This window comes from Martes martes (assembly GCF_963455335.1).
Source record: "Martes martes genome assembly, chromosome: X".
Classification (NCBI taxonomy): domain Eukaryota; kingdom Metazoa; phylum Chordata; class Mammalia; order Carnivora; family Mustelidae; genus Martes; species Martes martes.
In genome coordinates this window covers 13,281,101-13,301,251 of record NC_137897.1, presented here as the reverse complement: position 1 = coordinate 13,301,251, position 20,151 = coordinate 13,281,101, and the positions used below count along the sequence as shown (strand labels likewise).

Genomic DNA, 20,151 nt, shown 5'->3' with positions numbered 1-20,151 from the left:
TGACATGGGGCTTGATCCCAGGTCCCCGGGGTCATGACCTGAGCTGAAGGTAGATGCTTACCTGACTGAGCCACCCAGGTGCCCCCATAATTTAATTATTTAGGAAGTCTTTGAACTAGAGTACAAATAATTATTGCAGTAGACTCTTTGTCAACTGTCCACGTACACCCCTTCTTTAAGGATTCTAGAGGTACAGAAGCACATTTTTCAAATAAATGTCCCTTTATTCAATTTACAGTGTTAATAGAAGCATACTGTCTTGGTATGTCTTAAGTCAAAAGATTCAGATTTTTAACATACTGAAAGGATGAGAATGTATCAACACTATAATTATAATTCAGTTCTTAAAAAATAACATGATTTTGGGATGCCTGGGTGGCTCAGTTGGTTAAGCATCTACCTTTAGCTCAGGTCATGATCCCAGGGTCCTGGGATTGAGTCCTCCAGCAGACTTCCTGCTCAGCAGGGAGCCTGCTTCTCCCCCTCCCACTCCCCCTGCTTGTGCTCTCTTTCTCTCTGACAAATAAATAAAAATCTTTAAAAACAACAACAACATGATTTACTAGAATACAGCGAACCCAAATGACAGTCATTAATTTAAACAAGGAAAATACAACATTGAATGTTATCCTATTTTATCCTCCTTTGTCCCTGCTTTTAAAATATCCTCTATTATTACCTTTTCTAGGTACAAGACCCCCTTCTCTGACATTGGAGAGCCGTGTTTGAAGGTAGCTCCAAGAAAACCCCAAAGTTGATATAAAATAAATAAAAACACTAGTGATATTTAAGAATGTCCAGAAGACATCTGTTTCTTATATACAATAGGCATAATTCTATATGGACTTTAGGAAACCACTTGTAATTTTGTCAAAATTATCATACATAATATGGAGAAATGCAGGCCAGATGTAGTAAAAACCAGACGAGTGACTGCTTTGTAAAGACAAAGTCCGTCCTCTGCCTTAAGGTTCCCCACCCCCATTTGATGTGTTGCTGAATTGGATTTGCAGACTTTAGCAGTGTGAAAAAAACTTGCCAAACAGGGAACCTCGGAAAATAAAAACAAGTTTTGTAGAGTGAGCTATTTGGCTAAGGTGTGACCAGTTGGAGGAGGGGTAATGCTGGAAATCCCATACTCTTGGTCTCTTCTCCTGCCTGACCAGCTCATAGGCCTCTCTGAGGAGCAGAGTTTGGAAAGTACTGTAATTTGTGACACACACAGGGGTTTCCAACCGTGAGGACTTCTGACAGCTGATCATTTGTGACCAGTGATGCTGATAATTTTCTAACCTCCTTATCTAAAGAATCTTTAAAAAATGTATAATATATGCTTGTGCTTTTTTTTTAAACAGGAAAAATATTTTCCTGTTTTGTGTTCTACATCTTCAGCTTCTATAAATTCCCTGGCCAGAGACCGTCGTGTTTCATATGATAAGGATGCCACTCCTGGTACAACTAAAATAGTGATGTCAACAGGTAAATTAGTATTTTTTAAAGGGTATAAAATTACTAATCTTTTACTCTGTGTTGTTTTAGTGTCTTTGAATTTGAGGAATAAAATAAGAGGAAAAAAGATAAGACACGTTTTTGGTTTTTTCCTTAGCATTTTTCGTATTAAAGTATTTTGAAATTCTAGTTCATTTTGATGTTAAGGAAAAACTGTTTAAATACACAAGTCACTTGAAAATTCACTACTCTTAAAGTATTTCATTTAGCTTGGTAAGATTTACAAAATTTACAACATTATCAAATCTATTTTTCTTTTCCCTTTGTCTTATTTCACAGTGTCTTTTTGTCTTGTATGTACTTTTAAAACTACTTCCAATGTTTTTAAAATGTCTTTTAAAATCTTGACATATCTTTACCTGTCAAGGGGCATGATGACTTTAAATTATTCTCAGTTATGTGAAGAGTATGAAATGACACTAACCTAGACTGAACAGATCCCCCTTTTATTTGTCATCTCTTCTATATTTTCTTGTTTCCTTCCTATTTTTTTAAAGCATGTACCACTGCTTTTTCTCCTAGTTCTTTGTCTTTCTTACACTCTTCTGTTCCTTGGACCCTTCTCCTCAATTTTTCTTTCCTGATTAAAAAGAAATTATTTTTTGAAATAGAAATCACTTACAGATTATTGTAACATACTTCATTTTGTCAGTTTATTATTTCTGATTTTTTGTCTGTTGGCAGGAGAGACTAGCTAAATAAGTATAATGCAAAGGAGATAAAACATTGAAATCTTGGTTTAGCGTCACTTGTGTTCAATAGGACTTTGTCCATCCCATCAGCACCATGGGTTTTTATTTTTTTTAAAAAGATTTATTACTTATTTTAGAGAGAGAGAGAGAGAGAGAGAGCATGAGCAGGAGGGGTAGAGGAAGAGGGAGAGGGATTCTCAAGCAGACTCTGCACTTAGTGTGGATCCCAACTCCAGGCTTGATCCCACAATCCCAAGATCACAACCTGAGCCTAAACCAAGAGTCAGACGCCCAACCAACTATGCCACCCAGGCACCCCCTGGTTAAGGGTTTTTTTTTTTTTAAAGATTTTATTTATTTATTTGACAGACAGAGATCACAAGTAGGCAGCGAGGCAGGCAGAGAGAGGAGGAAGCAGGCTCCCCACTGAGTAGAGAGCCCGACGCGGGGCTTGATCCCAGGACCCTGAGATCATGACCCGAGCCAAAAGCAGAGGCTTTAACCCACTGAGCCACCCAGGCACCTCCCCCACCCTCCCACCCCCGGTTAAGTTTTTAATAGCCCTTTCATTTCTGTGACAGAGTCCATCCTTCCTTTGACTATTGCCCCAAGGTTGAATTATCATGTATTTCAACATAGTGAAAGTGAGATTATTGTACTGAATATAGACCATGTAAATGTAAAATTTGGCAATCTAAATTAGGTAATGGATAAAAATCACATGCTTCTTGATTTAGGGGGACAGTATATTTTATGTTTGGTAATAATGTACTCATATTGTTACATTGTATGCTGATTTATATTTATTGATTCTCAGTGAAGAAATATGGAAAAGTGACATTGGTGTGATTATAGATGATTTGCTTCTAAGTCATATGCTTTTATTATACGTAGGAAAGCATTATTTTTAAATTTTCTTTAGTGAACCTTGGCCGGTATATAAAGGCCATTTTTATTTTCCTTAGGTTAATGAAAAAAATTATTCTAGGTCATTAGAACTTACTGTGTGACATGTATCTTAAATTATTTGGTTACTTTAGAAAATAACACTGAAGGTTCAATGTTGGTGATTTAAAATAAATTCAGTCTAAGGAGTATATTAACATGACCAGTTTTGAAAAAATTCTTGTACTGTGTATACAGTTAAAAGTGAAAGTATTTATCTTTATACCATTTTACATGATGTGGGAATGTGTGAAGAATTGTTTTGTGAGGGGCTCCTGGGTGGCTCAGTCGGTAAGCATCTACCTTAGGCTCAGGTCATGATCCCAGGGTCCTGGGATTGAGTCCTGCATCCGGCTTCCTGTTCAACCCTCCCCCACTCTCCCTGCTTGTGTTCCCTCTCCCACTTCCCCGCTTGTGTTCCCTCTCTCACTATCTCTCTCTCTCTCTCTCTCAAATAAGTTAAAAAAAAATCTTTAATTATTTTATGATGCTACTAAAAGTTGGATAGGTTTTATTATAATTATTTTAGGCAAAATTCTAGAAAATTGAATAGACGTTTGGATTATTTCTAGATTTAATATCTTTATACAAATGTAAAAATTAATTACATATATACTTTTAGGTAGCAGAAATGATTGTTGATAGTTTATATTTGGGTTCTCTTTGAGTGAAGTATGGCTAGTGGGATATAGTAAATAATTAAGTAGTGTTTATGTTGCTTTTAACCAATCTCTTTGTTGTATTTATATACACATGTTTCCTGAAGTCTGTGTCTATGTAAACAAACATGGAAACTCTGGCCCTCACCTGGATCAGAAGAAAATCCAGCAGCTGCCTGACCACTTTGGCCCGGGCCCCGTGAATGTGGTGCTCCGGCGGACCGTGCAGGCTTGTGTCGATTGTGCCATTGAAAGTAAGACTGTTTTTGGATTTCTTAAGCCAGATCATCGTGGAGGAGAAGTGATAACTGGTATGCTCAACTAATCCTTTATTCAGCTTTACTTATGAATTGATTTTAGGTTTTAAAAAGACAAGGATTTTATAATATATAGATTATTTTATAATACTTATAGTTTATTAACTATTTATAGTATTGGCATACTTACATTGATATAATAGAATATTTATAATAAATGCCTGTTGATAGACTTTTAACTCTGGGAAAGTTTAACTTTACGTTCAAAGTAGACAATGGTCAGAGTCATACTGTAAATTGAGGTAAAAGATTTTTTTTTTACATGCTTTATTAAGTTCACTATAGGCAAAATACCTTGGTTGATAATATATTTTAATGTTTTTAGAAAACAGACTGATCTGTAAGAAGCTGTAAGTGAAAATGTGACTCAAGAAGTGCTTATGAGATAAGATACAACTGCCTTTCATGATTGATCAGATACTACATTTATGCCCACAGAATGCTTGGAGTAGCCGGAAGTGCTATAGATCACTGGGTTGCTGCTGCCGCCCTTGATGTTGTTTGCCTTATGAATATTTTTTAAATGAGAATGTTTTTACCAATATAGGCTATTGTGTTTGAATGAGAAGGGCCTTTATAATTTAAGAATATTCTTTTACAAATTACAAAAACCGCAAGTTAGATTAATAATATATTTCCAAAATTGATGGCTTTTTTTGATGTAGTTTTATCTTTCTACGAGGTAACTCTGACATCTCTTTTCCCCCCAATAGCTTCCTTTGATGGGGAAACCCACTCTATCCAGCTCCCTCCAGTCAATAGTGCATCATTTGCTCTTCGCTTTCTTGAGACTTTATGCCACAGCTTGCAGTGTGATAACCTTTTGAGTAGCCAGCCTTTTAGCTCTTACAGAGGTAATACTTCTAGTCCTGCAGAGCATGATAAAAATAAATCAGGTGAGAGAAAATATAAAATTTTATACTGTGCTTCTATTTTATAATTAATACGAGAATCTTGTATAATTTAGTGTCCTCCTCAAAGTAAACGTTTTAGCCACCATGAACTAATTAGACATGTATAATATATAGTTGTTTTTGTTCATTCAAAGTGGACAAGTAGTTTCTTATATTCATAATGAACTTGAGACTCAAAACGTGAAAAGTATCCTGTGGTTTGATTTGCATTTCCCTAATGGCTGAGGTTAAGTGTCTTTTCATGTGCTTATTGGCTATTTGTAGATCTTCTTTGCAGAAATGTCTATTTAAATCCTTTCTCTATTTTTAATTGGGTTCTTTGTCATTTTACTACATAGAAATAAAATGTATTTGTGCCTCTTATATATTATATTACATCTGTTATAGTTATATTCTTTATATATTCTGGATAAAGTTCCATATCAGAAATATCCTTTGCATATATTTTCTTCGTTCCGTAGGTTGTCTTTTCACTTTCTTGATGGTGTCCTTTGAAGCACAAAAATTTTTAATTTCATGAAGTCCAATTTATCTATTTTTTTCTTTTATTTCTTGTACTTTTGGTGTCATACCTAAGAAAATATTCCTTAGTACAATTTCACAAAGATTTACTCCTATGTTTACTGCTAAGTTTTTATAATTTTAGCTGATGTATATAATTGTTGATCTATTTTGAATTAATTTTTCATATACAGTGAGATATACAGTGAGATAGGGTCTAATTTCATTCTTTCACATGTGAATATCTAATTGTCCCAGCACCATTTGTTGCAAAGTCTTCTCTTTCCCTATTGACTTGTCTTGGCACCCTTGTGAAAAATCAGTTGGCTGTAAATATGTGGATTTATTCCTGGATTTTATTTTTCATTGATCTGTATGTCAATCCTCATGGCAGTACCATACTACCCTTTTCTTTTTTTTTTTTTTTAAGATTTTAGTTATTTATTTGACAGAGAGCGCACAAGCAGTGGAGTGGGACCCTGAGATCATGACCTGAGCCAAAGGCAGACACTTAACCAACTGAGCCACTCAGGCACTCTAGTACCCCATGATCTTGATCACTGTAGCTTTTTGTAGTAAGCTTTGAAATTGGGAAGTGTGAGTTTTCCAACTTCGTTCTCCTTTTTTCAAGATTGTTTTGGCAATTCTGGGTTTCCATATGATTTTTAAGTTCAGCTTGTCAATTTCTACTGGGATTTTAGTAGAAATTATGTTCCATCTGTGGATCAATTTGGGGATTGTTGCCATCTAATAATATTGAGTCTTCAGGGTGCCTGGGTGGCTCTTGATTTCAGCTCAGGTTATGATCTCAGGGTCTTGGAATTGAGCCTTACATCCAGTTCCATGCTCAGCATGGAGTCTGCTTGTCCCTCTCCCTCTACTCCTCTCTTGCTTGTGTGTTCAGTCTCCCTCCCAACTCAAATAAGTAAGTAAGTAAATAAATAAATAAATAAAATCTCTTAAAAATTAATTATCACATCTTCTAGTTCATGAATATGGGATGTCAATGTATTTAGGTCTTCCTTTATTTCAGTAGTATTTTGTAGTTTTCAAAAAGCACATGTAGCACTTCTTTTGCTAAATTCATCCCTAAACATTTTATTATTCTTTAAAGATTTTATTTATTCATTTGAGAGACAGAGAGAGCACAAGCAGGGGGAGAGGCAGAGGGAGAGGGAGAAGCAGACTCCCCACTGAACTGGGAGCCCAGCATGGGGCTCTACCTCAGGACCTGGAGATCATGACCTGAGCCAAAGGCAGACGCTTAACCATCTGAGCCACTTAGGCGCACCCATTTTATTGTTCTTAACACTATTGTAAATAGAATTATTTTCTTAATTTAAATTTTGAGTTGTTCATTGCAAGTGTGTAGAAATGCAATTGATTTTTGTGTTATTAATCTTGTATTCTGTGATCTTGCTGAATTTGTCACTTTTCTTTGGGGTTTTTGTATGTGTGTGAATTTCTTAGGATTTTCCTAAAGTCTGTTTTATCTGATGTTACTATAACCATTCCAGTTTTAAGTACTGTTTGTATGGTATATTTTTTTCTCACCCCTTCCCTTTGAACTTATTTGTATATTTGAATTTAAAGTGTATCTTTTGTATTAAGTATGTAATTGGAACCTGGGTTTTTTTTTAATCCATTCTGCTAATTCTTTTATTTGAATGCTTATCTCATGGACAGTTAATATAATTACTAATATGGAAAACATTTACATCTACCATTTTGTTATTTGTTTTCTAGGTCTTAATGTTTCTTTTTGTCTTTTCTTCTTATCTGCAATAACTTTTTTTTATTTTAAATAAATGTTTTCTTGTATACTATCTTGATTCCTTTGTTGTTCCTTCCACTAAAGCTTTTGAGTGTTTTTTTGTTGTTGTTGTTTTCTCTCCAGGAGTTTTTTTCATAGTAGTTGCCTGCCATGGGGCAATTAATATCTTAGCAGTTAATATCTTAAAATAATTTCATTTGGATTAATACCAACTTAATTTTAATATTATGCAAAACTTTGCTCTACTACAGCTCTATTTCCTGTCCCCTTCTTTGTTCTTTTATTGCCAAATTATATTTTATACATTATAAACCCCAAAGAACAATTTTGTAATTATTGTTTTTTTCATTTTTTATTATTACCATTTTTTGGTATTTTAAGTAAGCTTTCTTTCCAACATGGGGCTTGAACTCACAACCCTGAGATCAAGAGTCAGCCTGGTGCCCCTACTTGTTTTTTTAAGGGAAGAAGAAGAAGAAAAGAGTTATAAAAACAAATATATTTGGGGTACTTGGGTGGCACAGTCAATAAAGCATCCAACTCTTGGTTTCAGCTCAGGTCTGATTTCAGGGTTGTGAGATCGAGCCCTTTGTTGGGTTCCAGACTCCACAGTCAGCATGAGTCTGCTTGGGCTTCTTTCTCCCTCTCCCTCTGCCCCTCCCTCCCCTGCAGGCATACTCTATCATAAATAAACATTTAACCACAGATATTTTATTTTATTTTATTTTATTTTTATTTTGTTAAAGATTTATTTATTTGACAGAGAGAGATCACAAGCAGGCAGAGAGAGAGATGGTAAGCAGGCTCCCTGCTGAGCAGGGAGCCCGATGCGGGGCTCAATCCCAGGACCCTGGGATCATGACCTGAGCCGAAGGCAGAGGCTCAACCCACTGAGCCACCCAGGCACCCCTAACCACAGATATTTTAACTAGTACTCTTCAGTTGTTGTTTTTTTTTACAGGATTTTATTTATTTATTTGAGAGAGCATGAGAGAGAGAGAGAGAGCACATGAGCAGAGGCAGAGGGAGAGGGAGGAGAAGCAGACTCCCCTGTTGAGCAGGGAGCCCAACACTGGGCTCAATCCCAGGACCCTGGGATCATGACCTGCGCCAAAGGCAGATGCTTAATGACTGAGCCACCCAGATGCCCCAGTATTCTTTATCTTTTTATGTGGATTTGAGTCACTGTTGAATGTCATTTCATTTCTTGTAGGTAAGCTGTTCAAGTGAGGAATTTTCTCACTTTTTTAAAAAAAATTATTTTTTTGAAGATTTTATTTATTTGACAGAGAGCGAGGACAAGCAGGAGGAGCAGCAGGCAGAGGGAGAGGGACAAGCAGGCTCCCTGCAAAGCAGAGAGCCCTACTTGGGACTCAATCCCAGTACCCCAGGATCATGACCTGCGCCAAAGGGAGATGGTCAACTGACTGAGCCACCCAGGCGCCCCAAATTTTCTCACTTAAAAAAAGGATTATTTTAGGGAGAGAGAGAACAGGGGGAGGGGCAGAAAGAGAAGGAGAGAGAGAATCTCAAGCAGACTCCCCGCAGGGCAGAGCCTGACACGGGGTTTGATCCCACCACCCTGAGGTCATGATGTGAGCTAAAATCAAGAGTCAGACACTTATCCAGTTGAGCCATCCAGGGGCCCCTCACTTTTTATTTGTGAAGAATTTCTTATTTCTCCTTCATTTTTTAAAAAACGATTTTTATTTATTTATTTGACAGAGATCACAGGTAGGCAGAGAGGTAAAGAGAGAGAGGGGGCAGCAGGCTCCTTGCTGAGCAGAGAACCTTATGCAAGGCTTGATCCCAGGGATCTCAGGGATGACCTGAGCCGAAGGCAGAGGCTTTAACCCACTGAGCCACCCAGGCGCCCTCTCCTTCATTTTTTAAACTCTAGTTTTGTGGGAGGTAGAATTCTTATTTGACTGTCTTTGTTTTAGCAATTTGAATATATCATACTACTTTACTACCTGTTAGCCTCTGTAGTTTCTGATGAGAAGTCAGTTGTTAATCTTATTGAAGATCCCTTGTATGATGATTTGCTTTTCTCTTGCTAATTTCAAGATTCTCTTTGTCTTTTGCTTTTGATAGTTTGACTGTGTTTTTTCTAGGTGTGGATATCTTTTAATTTATCCTTATTGGAGATAGTTGAATTTTTTGGATGTTCGGATTAATGCTTTTCATCAAATCTGGGAAACATTTAGCCATTACTTTTTCAAATATTCTTTCTGTCCCTTTCTCTTTGTCACCTCTCCTTCTGGAACTCTAACATTATGTGTATTTTGGTGTCCTTAATGGCACCCCACAGGTGTCTGGGGCCTGTTCATTTGCTCTCATTCTTTTTTCTTTCTGTTCCTTAGACTTTATCATCTCAGTTCTTTAAATTTGCTAATTTTTTTCTTCTGCTAGTTCAGATCTGCTGTGGAGCCCTTCTAGTGAATGTTTCATTTCATTTATACTACTTTTCAAGTCCTAAATTTTGATTTTGTTCTTTTTTGTTATTTTTATCATTTTACCGATAGTCTCTATTTGGTGAGACTTTGTTCTCATACTTTCCTTTAGTTCCTTAGACGTGATTATTATTTTTCTAGATCTTTGAACATAAACTGCTGATTTAAAGTCCTTGTCTGCTAACTCTGGTATCTGCACTTTCTCAGAGGCAGTTTCTATTGACTGTTTTCCCCTTTTTATGGGCCATACTTCGATGTTTCTTGCTTGTGTCCTAATTTTTAATTGAAAACTGGACATAAGAGTGTAAAGCAGTAATTCTGAAGATCAGATTTTACCCCTTCCCTTGCTGGTGCTTTGGTATAGTGACTTTCCTGGACAAACCTAATGACTTCCTGGGCTCATTTATTGTATGTGGCCACTAAAGTCTGCTCATTTAGCTTAGTGTTCAGCAAATGATTGGACAGGGATTTCCATAAATGTGTGCAACCAGTGTGTCTCCCATCCTTTGCCACAGAGTTTATGTATGTGTTGGACTTTACCTTGAACATTCTGGGAGGCAGTTTACGAGTCTGCTTTGTGCAGAACCTCAAGGTCAGCAAGAAATGAAAGACCTAAGTTAAGGTCTTAGGTCTTTCCTGGGCATGGATACAGCCTTATGCATGCATATGGCCTTCTCGATTCCCAGGAGTATATCTGTGGTTTTCAAAGTCTCCTAATGGACATTTTATTCTCCAGGTTTGTTTTTAAAGCTTTTGGGTCAGTTTCCTGTCAGCGCCAACTGGGCAACTATAGTGTTAAACAATTACTACTGTGGATTTTATTTAGTTTGTTTGCTTGTTTGAGCAATGCCTTAGAGATAGGACTGTTCACACCGAGGACGCTCTGATTTAGGTCCAGTAAAACAAGCCCTGAGAGCAGAGCTTTCTATTGAGCTTTAAGGTTGGTCAAATTGTGACAGTTCTTTGGGGATAGGGCCTTTTGAGAGCTCCAAACCCATTGTGTTCCCTCCAGTGACTGCTACGATGTGGTGGTTTTCACAGCCACAGTAGTTATGAACCTGTTGGTTTGCAAAGCTGCTGCAAAAAAAGTGAAAGGGATGATGGTAGGGAAGATAAAATGCCACAGAGTTTGCTGTTCTTTTGGAGGTTCCACCACTTTTTTCTGGAACAAATGCCTTTTGGATTGTTGTAAGCCTTTACGTAATGTCCAGAGTTTTTGAAAAAATTAATTTTGCCGATCTCTTTGTTATTTTTATAAAGAAGTGGATTTTTGGAAGTCTTTAATCAGTTGTCCTGGAAGTGCCTCTCTATGATGACTTTTAAAGTATTTTGTAAATTATTTGGCTTTTTCTAGTTATCTCTGCAGGAAAAGTTTTGTGCCTGAGCTTCCTACAATACCCAGAAGCAGAAGTCAAGAGTCATTTTTATGTTTTATCAGCCCCAGATAGTAGACCATAGACCAGCTTCATTAACTTTGTAAGAAAGCATTAGAATATTATAAGTAAAAGAAAACATTTTCTGATCTTGCTAAGGTTCTGAGGTAACATATATCTATAGAAAACTATACATTAGGATTTGAATATTCTGTAGCATTAAATGAGTATGAAAAAAGTCAATTTTTTTCTTTATAGGAATTTAAATGTCCTAATTGTAGAAATATTTGCCATTCACTGAAATATGTTTTGCCTATTGGTTTTTGTAGTCCATGATTAAAAATAAAACCAAGTGGTAAGAGCTCTCTTAGACTCTTTAGTAATCAGTCAGTAACCAGATGGCAGATGATCTTAAGAAGCACACCTATGCCTGGCCCCCAGCTATTTTGAACCAGATGAAGTTTGACTTTGGTACTTTCTCATTGCAATCTTTCTTCTCACTCAGGTTCTATTATCAGATTTTTTAGATTTCTGTTACACTTAATTTTTCCTTTTAGTTGGAGGTTAAATCAAGATACTGACTGATATTTAGAGTCTAATTAATAATTTCAGATGTGATTACTTTCAGGATCATGCCTTAAAGAGTGGTCCTTTAGGTAAAAATGCATTTGCTTTAATAATAAGTAAGCTGTAGAGTTATAGTAAGGGTAGCTCTGGGCCAGGACTATTGCCTGTAAAGCGAGGTGTCCACTGTACACTGCCTTCTCCTTCTCTGAATTCTTAACTTTATTTTTTTCATGGGAACAGTTTTCCCAGGCCTTTTTAGACACATTATAATTGATCGCCTCACTGCTTCCTGAGATATTTAGAGATATGTGATGACCCTAGAATAAATGATGCCTGGATATAATGCTTTTAGCTCCTGAATGTGATGTCACCAGAATATTTAATGGGATGAAATCAACAAATATTATTCATAAATAATCAAATAATTGATAAATTGTTGATGAAGTTACAGTAGACAAATGAGTTAGAAACAGAAGTGTTATATGCTGATGATCTGAAAATGCTCGAACAATGTTAGTTATAACAAACACCTTTTTTTTAAACAGTTAAAGAAGACATAACACAGAAAAGCCCCAAACGGCCTTCTCAGGAACCTCCACCTTATGTTGTTCCTGTGTCACCTAAACTCCCCAAAACAAAGGTGTATGCCTCTAAAGGTAAATAGTATTTACATGTTCCTGGAATGGGAAGAAAAGTCACTCTACTACCATTTAACTATACGCTTTTGGGTGGGGGTGTGTATTTGCCCAAATCAGTTGAGCATTTAGACTACTACTACTTCATCAGTTTTCTTGAGCATTTCATTCCCTTCAGAAGTACACAATGGTCATTTCTCCTTAGATAAAATGAAACAATTACAGTAACATTTTCCATTCAGCTCTGTATTACTAAAAGCTGATAAACAGTGAATAGAAAAACTAGTGCCTTTCCCCACTGGAAATTTTTAAAGATTTTTTTTTTTAAATTTATTTATTTGACAGACAGAGATCACAAGTAGTCAGAGAGGCAGACAGAGAGAGAGGAGGAAGCAGGCTCCCCACCAAGCAGAGAGCCCCATGTGGGGCTCGATCCCAGGACCCTGGGATCATGACCTGAGCCGAAAGCAGAGGCTTTAACCCACTGAGCCACCCAGGCGCCCCTCCCCACTGGAATTTTTGAGTGTCCAAGTAGTAAGCAAATGTTAGAAGCCAACTGTATGATCATATTATAATAGTTGTGAAGAACTGCATTCCTAAAAATGAATGCTTTAGTGAGGTGTTTATAGCCTTAGGTAGCAAGACGGGAAAGGGACAATTGCCATGAGAAATACAGGAGACATAGTGGAATCAATTTGGATTTTAAGACAGTGTCCATTAGGTAAATGCCAAGAAATGGGGGTGGCCATGTACTTTATGTGAGAGGTTTGTGGTTCAGTATAGCTTGGCTTAAGTGAACTGTTGAAGCTTTGGAGATGTTTTGAACTTTTAATAGTATTTAAGCTATAAGTCTACTGAAGATCATTGTCTTTGTCTTTTTTTCTTGTAGAAGAACAATTGTCTTGTGAGGGAAGTGGCATGCCTAAAGAGGAAAAGCTTCCCGAAGATTCCCAAAACTCACCACCAAATCCAGCAAATTCTTTAAGCCCTACCAGCAGAAATCCTGTAAGCACTCATGCTGCAGTCTCCAGGAGTTTTTCTCCGAGCATGCCAAGCACCTCAAGTTCAGCACTAGTGGGAACCAAATCTACCAAGAGCAGTCAGCATGAAGTTAAATTCCAAATGCAGAGGAAAAGTGAAGGTATATTTAAAAACAGTGATTCTCAACCAATGTGTTTCTTTCTCCTTAAGGTTTCTTTGACTAACAACATCCTCTGAGAGTGTATCACATTGGAGAAAGTGCCAAGATTGAGGAGTTTTGAGTCCTCCCTGTTTACGTTGCTGTCAGGTTCAAGCCACTATAGATGCTCTGATCCTCATGGCAGCATAGAACTGTCCCTGGGGATCTGGGTCACCAGCCATGTCTCTCATAGAGACTTTGTAGATCAGTTGTTCTGATTAATGGTTCCATTGTAATTGATTATTTCACTGGATACCGTCTGGACTCAGAAACCTCCTATGACTCTGAGGCCTGGAAAGATGCACTTCCTCTCCTCTCTGATGTACTCTCTTCCTTGTCTCTTTTGAGACTTTTCCTGACTCCAGCTTGCGTGTGGCTCCCAGATCTGGCTCTGGTACTCTGTTGCTATAGCTGTTTCCCCATTCTCCATACCTTCAGTTATTCCCCCCGACCCTCCAGGAGTACACAGTATGTGTACACAGGGCAGCATCCTGTTGCCATCTGGAAAAAGCCAGAATAGTTTTCCATGTGCAAAGATAGCTACCCTGTACCCTTTTAAGGATGAAGGGGGTGGGGGTAGGGGTGGGGCAAAGTGGGATAAGGGTGGGAATGTGTTTTGTCCCTTTTTTCCTGGTAGGCATCTAGGCAAGGTGAGTACTGAAGGCAGTAGGAACCATCCAACTTGATTGCTTTTCTTCGTGGATGTTTTCTATGGGCAACTGCGCTGCATACATGCTCTGACATATTTAATGTCATTCCCCCATCTCCCACCTCATGTAGATCGTCTCCGCTTTCAGAGTAACATGTGCGAGGAGTCAGATGGTAGATGCTTATTTCATCAAGGGGTAGTGTGTCCAGAATTTTTAGGTATTTTCACAAAATAAGAGCTTTGAAGACAGGTCTTCTCAGTAAAAGGCTATAAAAGGTTATCCCTGATACTGAATATCTCACTTTCAAATGTATGATTAACACTGCTATGCCAAAGTAGCCTGTATTTGGGCTTGAGAAGCCAAGATTTTGGTCTTTTCAGGAGTGGAAAGACTAATAGTAATAATATTACTTACTGGTAATTTACTTATTAGTAATAGAAATCAGCATCATCCTCATCACTATCTGACATGTGCCAGGCATGTAATATTTTATATAGCCTTATATGGTACATCTTTACAGTAATTCCTTAAGATGTAGATGCTGGTAAACACTTTCATGTGAGAAATCTGAGAAGTCACTTGACTAAGGTCTCCAGCTAGAAAGTGGCTGGGTCAGTCCTTGAATCCAGGCACTCTGATTCCAGGCTGTATGCTTAACTGCTGGGATGCTTCCATCTCCAGAGAATAGGTAAGCATTTCACTTGGAAACTGTCTCGAGGTGTCATTACAAGGTATTGGAACTGTTACTTAAAGCCGAGTCCACCCCTGATTGCTGGTGATGCTCTTAAAACCTCCTGTCCTGCCCCATTATTTTAATGAAATAAACGGTTCGTTTTTATTATAGGAAAGAAATCCAGTAACATTGTGGATAAAATCAAATCACGTTTCTTTATTTCAGAAACACTTAACTGATATTCTAGTGTATGTAAGACAGAGCCATTCAGGGAGAAAAGCACGACTGGACTTTGATTATTTTTCGCATATAATTATTTGAATAACACTAATGTTTGCAACTTCTCTGATTGTTTTGAAGATATGGGCCCAATTAAATGATTTTTCCATAATGAATTAAAAACAGATGATCTTACAGTTTTTATTTTTAAGATAAAATTATAATTTTATACCATAAAGTTTATTTTTGCATATAGTTTTTCTGTAGTAATCTATAAAACTGGTTACATGTTATTTAAGACATAACTATACCAGATTCTGATGACATAAAGCAGAAATCCCACAAAAAAGTTAATTAGAGGTATGATTAGCTTGATTAGCTTTGCCAATAATTTTTTCATCTTAAATTAAGTCTTTCTTAGAACTAAAGGAGAAGACTTTCTGTCTAAATTGTTAGAATGCCTTCAGCATGGCATGATCTATACCATCATCATTTTCATTTGGGTTGAAACAGTACAGTAACATTTCTTAGTAGATATGACCAACATTTTTATCTCTGACAAGAGAAAGGGAGGATATGTTTTAGTAAAGGGTTTTTGTTTTACATCAAAGTTGTGACATTGAAAGAGAAAATAAGTACACTTTTGAGCTACACACAAAAAAACTTATCATTCTGAGTTCCTTTATCTTGTTTTTCTTTGCCCTTTACCTGGGTAAATACTCAAAATGCCCCTAAAATGGCTAGAGCCCAGATGATAGGAAAGAAAAGGTATATCTTTGGTTAATTCACATCAGAAAAGACCAGATTTGTGTCGACGGTCCTGGTTTAAAGAAACAGATCTTCCTGGCAAATTACAAAACTCACTTCTCTTATCACACACTGACTTTTGTGAGACAAGCACTCTGGTTGAGTAAAATGAATACTTGTCTGGACACAAAGAAATTACAGCACAACTTGGTGAATAGCACAGCTAAAACTTTTTGAGATATCAGTACTTACTTTATTCTATGTCTCAAATTATTATTATTTTTTTTACCTATAAACATTCAACCAGAATATCTATTACTATGCAATTAAACTTGAGAGAGGTATTCAGTATAGTGTTAAAGTTACTTCTGACCTAACCAAGCAGAAAATAATCCTGTTTTCTTCAAAATTCAGATAGGCATTTAAGCCTTAAGACACAGGAATTTAAAGAGTAAAGTGGTGCTAAAAATATCCATATTGAATACATGGGAGAGATTCGGTAGAACTAATTTGGTTCTCAAAGATAATGGGGTTATTGAAATTCCTTGATTAAAGTGAATAAATTTAAGCAACTATAAAACTAAATCTGGAGACTTTCCATTGTATTTAGCTAGTAAAAGAAACCTAATCCAGACAGACCAAGATAAGAGAGATGGAAATTCACTGAAATACTTAAAGAGTAATAGGTTAGCTTAGATTAACCTAATTTAACCCAAGCAACAGATCTTTTGCTGTCTTTGCCTGTGGCCAACAAGGCCTCAGATCTGATCAGTCTGCTTTATGATTTTTGAAGCTTTAATGCGAACTCTGAAGCTACTTTTGTTGTTTGCGGGAGGTCAGATGGGGTGCTCTCGGGTGGCCATCCTCAGGTCATCCTAATCTGCGCTTCCACTGGATTCTTCGCTCGGAGACCTGAGTCCTTGCCGGGGTGCTTAACAGAAGGTTCCAGGAATGGGACCAATTCTCCCTGCCTAACGTCTCTTCTTTCAGGATAATGATCAGGTCAAGTATGATTTGTCTTTTTTCCCCCCATTGAAGCTCCAAGTTATATAGCTGTACCTGACCCCAGTGTCCTGAAACAAGGCTTCTCTAAGGACCCTTCAACCTGGTCTGTGGATGAAGTGATACAGTTTATGAAACATAAAGATCCTCAGATATCAGGCCCCCTCGCCGACCTCTTCAGGCAACATGTAATGTATCTTTTGATCCGGTTTTCCTGCCGTAATGCCTTTCAATGACCTCTGTGCAGGCCCTTCAGTTGGATGGATGCTGATTGGTGTGGATGGTGGGGGAACCCTATCAACTGATTTTTCCATATGTGAGAAAGGTTACTTGACCCAAAGTTAGATTCTTAAATGGTATAGGCTGGATCTGTGCTTTAAATTGGTACCCGAGTACCTAAAATACTACAAGTCTTCAAGTTCTCAAGAGAAGATGATTCAGCATGGCCATTCTCAGATGTCTTCTCCCACAAGGATCCTCCTCCCCACCTGCTCCCTGCTCTGCCCCAGGACCGTGAGTAGGAGGGGGTAACCACAAGCTGTGACAGGGTGTCCTCCCTGTTAATGATGCCCAATGAATCCAGCAACTGTGTAAGATTAAGTGTAGTTTTATTTTAAATAGGAGCTCATGAATATCAATTACTGTGCTTCTCTGACATAAATTGGTTAATTAAGGAAATAAAAAATTTTAGGAGGATGCCTTGTGTCTATTAAGTAATGTTTATAGTCTTTTCTAACAAATCGGTGACCAACTGTCTTCTGTCCTTTTCCGTATTCTAAAGAAAGTCAATAATTAGTTTTAGCATTTAGTTTAGCTTTAGACAACTAACCGATTAGCTTTCAACATAAAGACAACACTGTGTAACACATTTACAGTTTGCATTGATGCTGACATCCTCATATTCCCAGCCTTTTTAAAGAAAGTTAATGACCATCTGAAATTCATTTCTACAATTCATAACTTTCTAAACTTTGTCATAGATAATGTAGTATTTTATTCAGCACACAGTATTTAAAATCAGATAGTTTGGTGCTTAGGCCAATTTTGAAAGACTGGACTTAATTTACTTTTTCTTAAAATTTGAAGTGAATTTAAAAACTATCAAATGATGTCTTACTATATGAATTATACTTTTAATAGTTTTCAGGAAATAAATACATATTCAGAGAATATATGTCGAGAATGTACAACTGCTCTCGATTTTACGTGTTTTTATATATAATTTGATAAAATATGAATGCATTATTAATTGTAATTTCTTTCTCTCTGTAGGAAATTGATGGGAAGGCTCTGCTACTACTCAAAAGTGATGTGATGATGAAGTACATGGGGCTGAAGCTGGGGCCAGCATTAAAGTTATGTTACTACATTGAAAAACTTAAAGAAGGAAAATACAATTGAAAAAAAATGTGTAAGTTTAGATTGGACAGAATTCTCAATTGTCCTGATAACTTTTAATTTAAAAATATTTTAACTCTCTTCAAAGCTTTTGTTTGGTAGACAGTTCCTCTAAAATTTGTTATATCCAGAATTGCAGAACAACATGATAGTCCAATCTACTTCTTTAAAAACCATTTACATATTAGTATTAGCATATTCAAATTGGGAGTTCTTTATGTCTTTCTATTGTTTTACAATTTACAATTTATCATTTTATTATACAGTTTACAAATGTATTTTCATGCTGGAAACAGAGAAATACCTTTGATTTCAGTTAATGTTTATATATAGAACCAAAACAGCTAAATCCCAAAGGGGGAAGTATCAGGGACTGACAAGTTCTCTAATGAAATCTGTGAGAAGTTTTCCTTCGAAGAAAATTCAAAGATGCAACTGTAGATACGATCTCTTCTTGCAGTAAGCAAGTTCTGTTTCTGTTCTGCCAGTTTCTAGAAAGGGAAAGCCATATAAATTATTATCCTTTTGTTATTATTTCTCTGTATGTTATATTTGTTCATATTTAAAGAAAAAAAGCAAGCTTCTAAACTTTCATAAAGTGTTCTTAATCAGTTTTTAATAACTTTTGAACAATTGTACGATAAATAGAATGGTTGTTTATGCAGGAGATATTATACTACAAGGGTGGTTTGGATAGAGTCCGATTAAATTTTTTCAATAATATGCCTATTATTTTAAAACATTACATATTTTCACTAAGTGTAAACATTTAACTGGGCAGTCATTTCTCACATCTCTATATGAAGACACCTGTGCCCAAATTTTTAAAAGATAAATATTTTATTGTCTGTGCTTATTCCTCATATGGATACTATACCCTATTTATATATTATTCCATACCTGTAGGTATATAAACAAGTAAATCTGTTCTTTTTGAATTTAATATGGCACTTTGTACTGCCACAGAGGTAATGGTGAACTATTTATATAGTTAGAGGTTTTTATTCTGTAAAAAAAATATGTGCATCATTTGCTATTACTATTACCTCTCAGCTTTGTCTTCAGGGGATAAGAAACAATCCGTAGGTTGGTTTTCATACAGGGAAGCTCTCTGTCCTATGCAATGTTTCTAGTTACTTTGCTTAGCTCTGAGCCATTTATTCTGCTAAATTTTGGAAGATGCATTAAATCTGACTTATCATTTGGGGCTTTATTTTTAAAGTTAGAACATTCAAGGGGAAATGGTGCTATATGTTTATAGTAATTGCTTTGTCTAAGTTTGGTGTAATGTTTATAAGCTATGAGAATCTGTGCTAAAAGTCTTAGCCATTTGTTGTAAATGCCAACAAAATATACACCAGGGGCATGAATGTACATTTTCTTTTTCAGAAAACCAAATGTACTTTATATAAGAATGCAACTATTTAAAGGATGGTTTTATCTATGTTATTCCTTTTGTGTTAGGAGACAAAATCATAATTTAAACCTAATCTTTTTTCAAATTGTTTGTGTAAAGATGCTGTGCCCAGTTGAACAGTCCTCAGGTGTTTGTATGAATACTATGTTTTACAGTTTTCAGATTTTAAAATATAATAAAGTTTTAAAACCACAATAATGTCAAAGCCTCAGATTTGATTTTGTTTGCTTTCACTGCATGACATTAATATGCAAATTTATTAGAGCTGATAAATGCTCTACTGGGACACCTGGGTGGCTCAGTCGGTGAAGTGTCAGCCTTGGGCTCAGGTCATGATCCTAGGGTCCTGGGACGGAGCCCCACGTTGGGCCCCTGCTCAGCGGGAAGCCTGTTTCTCCCTCTGCTTGAGTGCTCACGTTCTCTCTCTCTTCCTCTCTCACAAATAAATAAAATGTTTAAAAAAGCACTACTAAGCTTGTGGTTGTCTACGTGCATGTCCAGATGGTCGAGTGTTAACACTTGCCCT

At 36.7% G+C, this 20,151-nt stretch overlaps 1 protein-coding gene across 1 annotated transcript in view; it reads left to right on the top strand.

The window, feature by feature from the left end:
* The window catches only part of SCML2 (Scm polycomb group protein like 2), a 94,409-nt gene extending 74,597 nt beyond the window's left edge, over positions 1–19,812 (top strand). The window contains exons 9-15 of the mRNA XM_080795387.1: positions 1,356–1,479; positions 3,913–4,116; positions 4,836–5,018; positions 12,250–12,360; positions 13,229–13,480; positions 16,847–16,998; positions 18,083–19,812. Coding sequence (XP_080651513.1) covers positions 1,356–1,479; positions 3,913–4,116; positions 4,836–5,018; positions 12,250–12,360; positions 13,229–13,480; positions 16,847–16,998; positions 18,083–18,211 — 1,155 coding nt within the window. The 3' untranslated portion in view covers positions 18,212–19,812. The remainder of the gene's footprint in view (positions 1–1,355; positions 1,480–3,912; positions 4,117–4,835; positions 5,019–12,249; positions 12,361–13,228; positions 13,481–16,846; positions 16,999–18,082) is intronic.
* Positions 19,813–20,151: the final 339 nt, after the last annotated feature.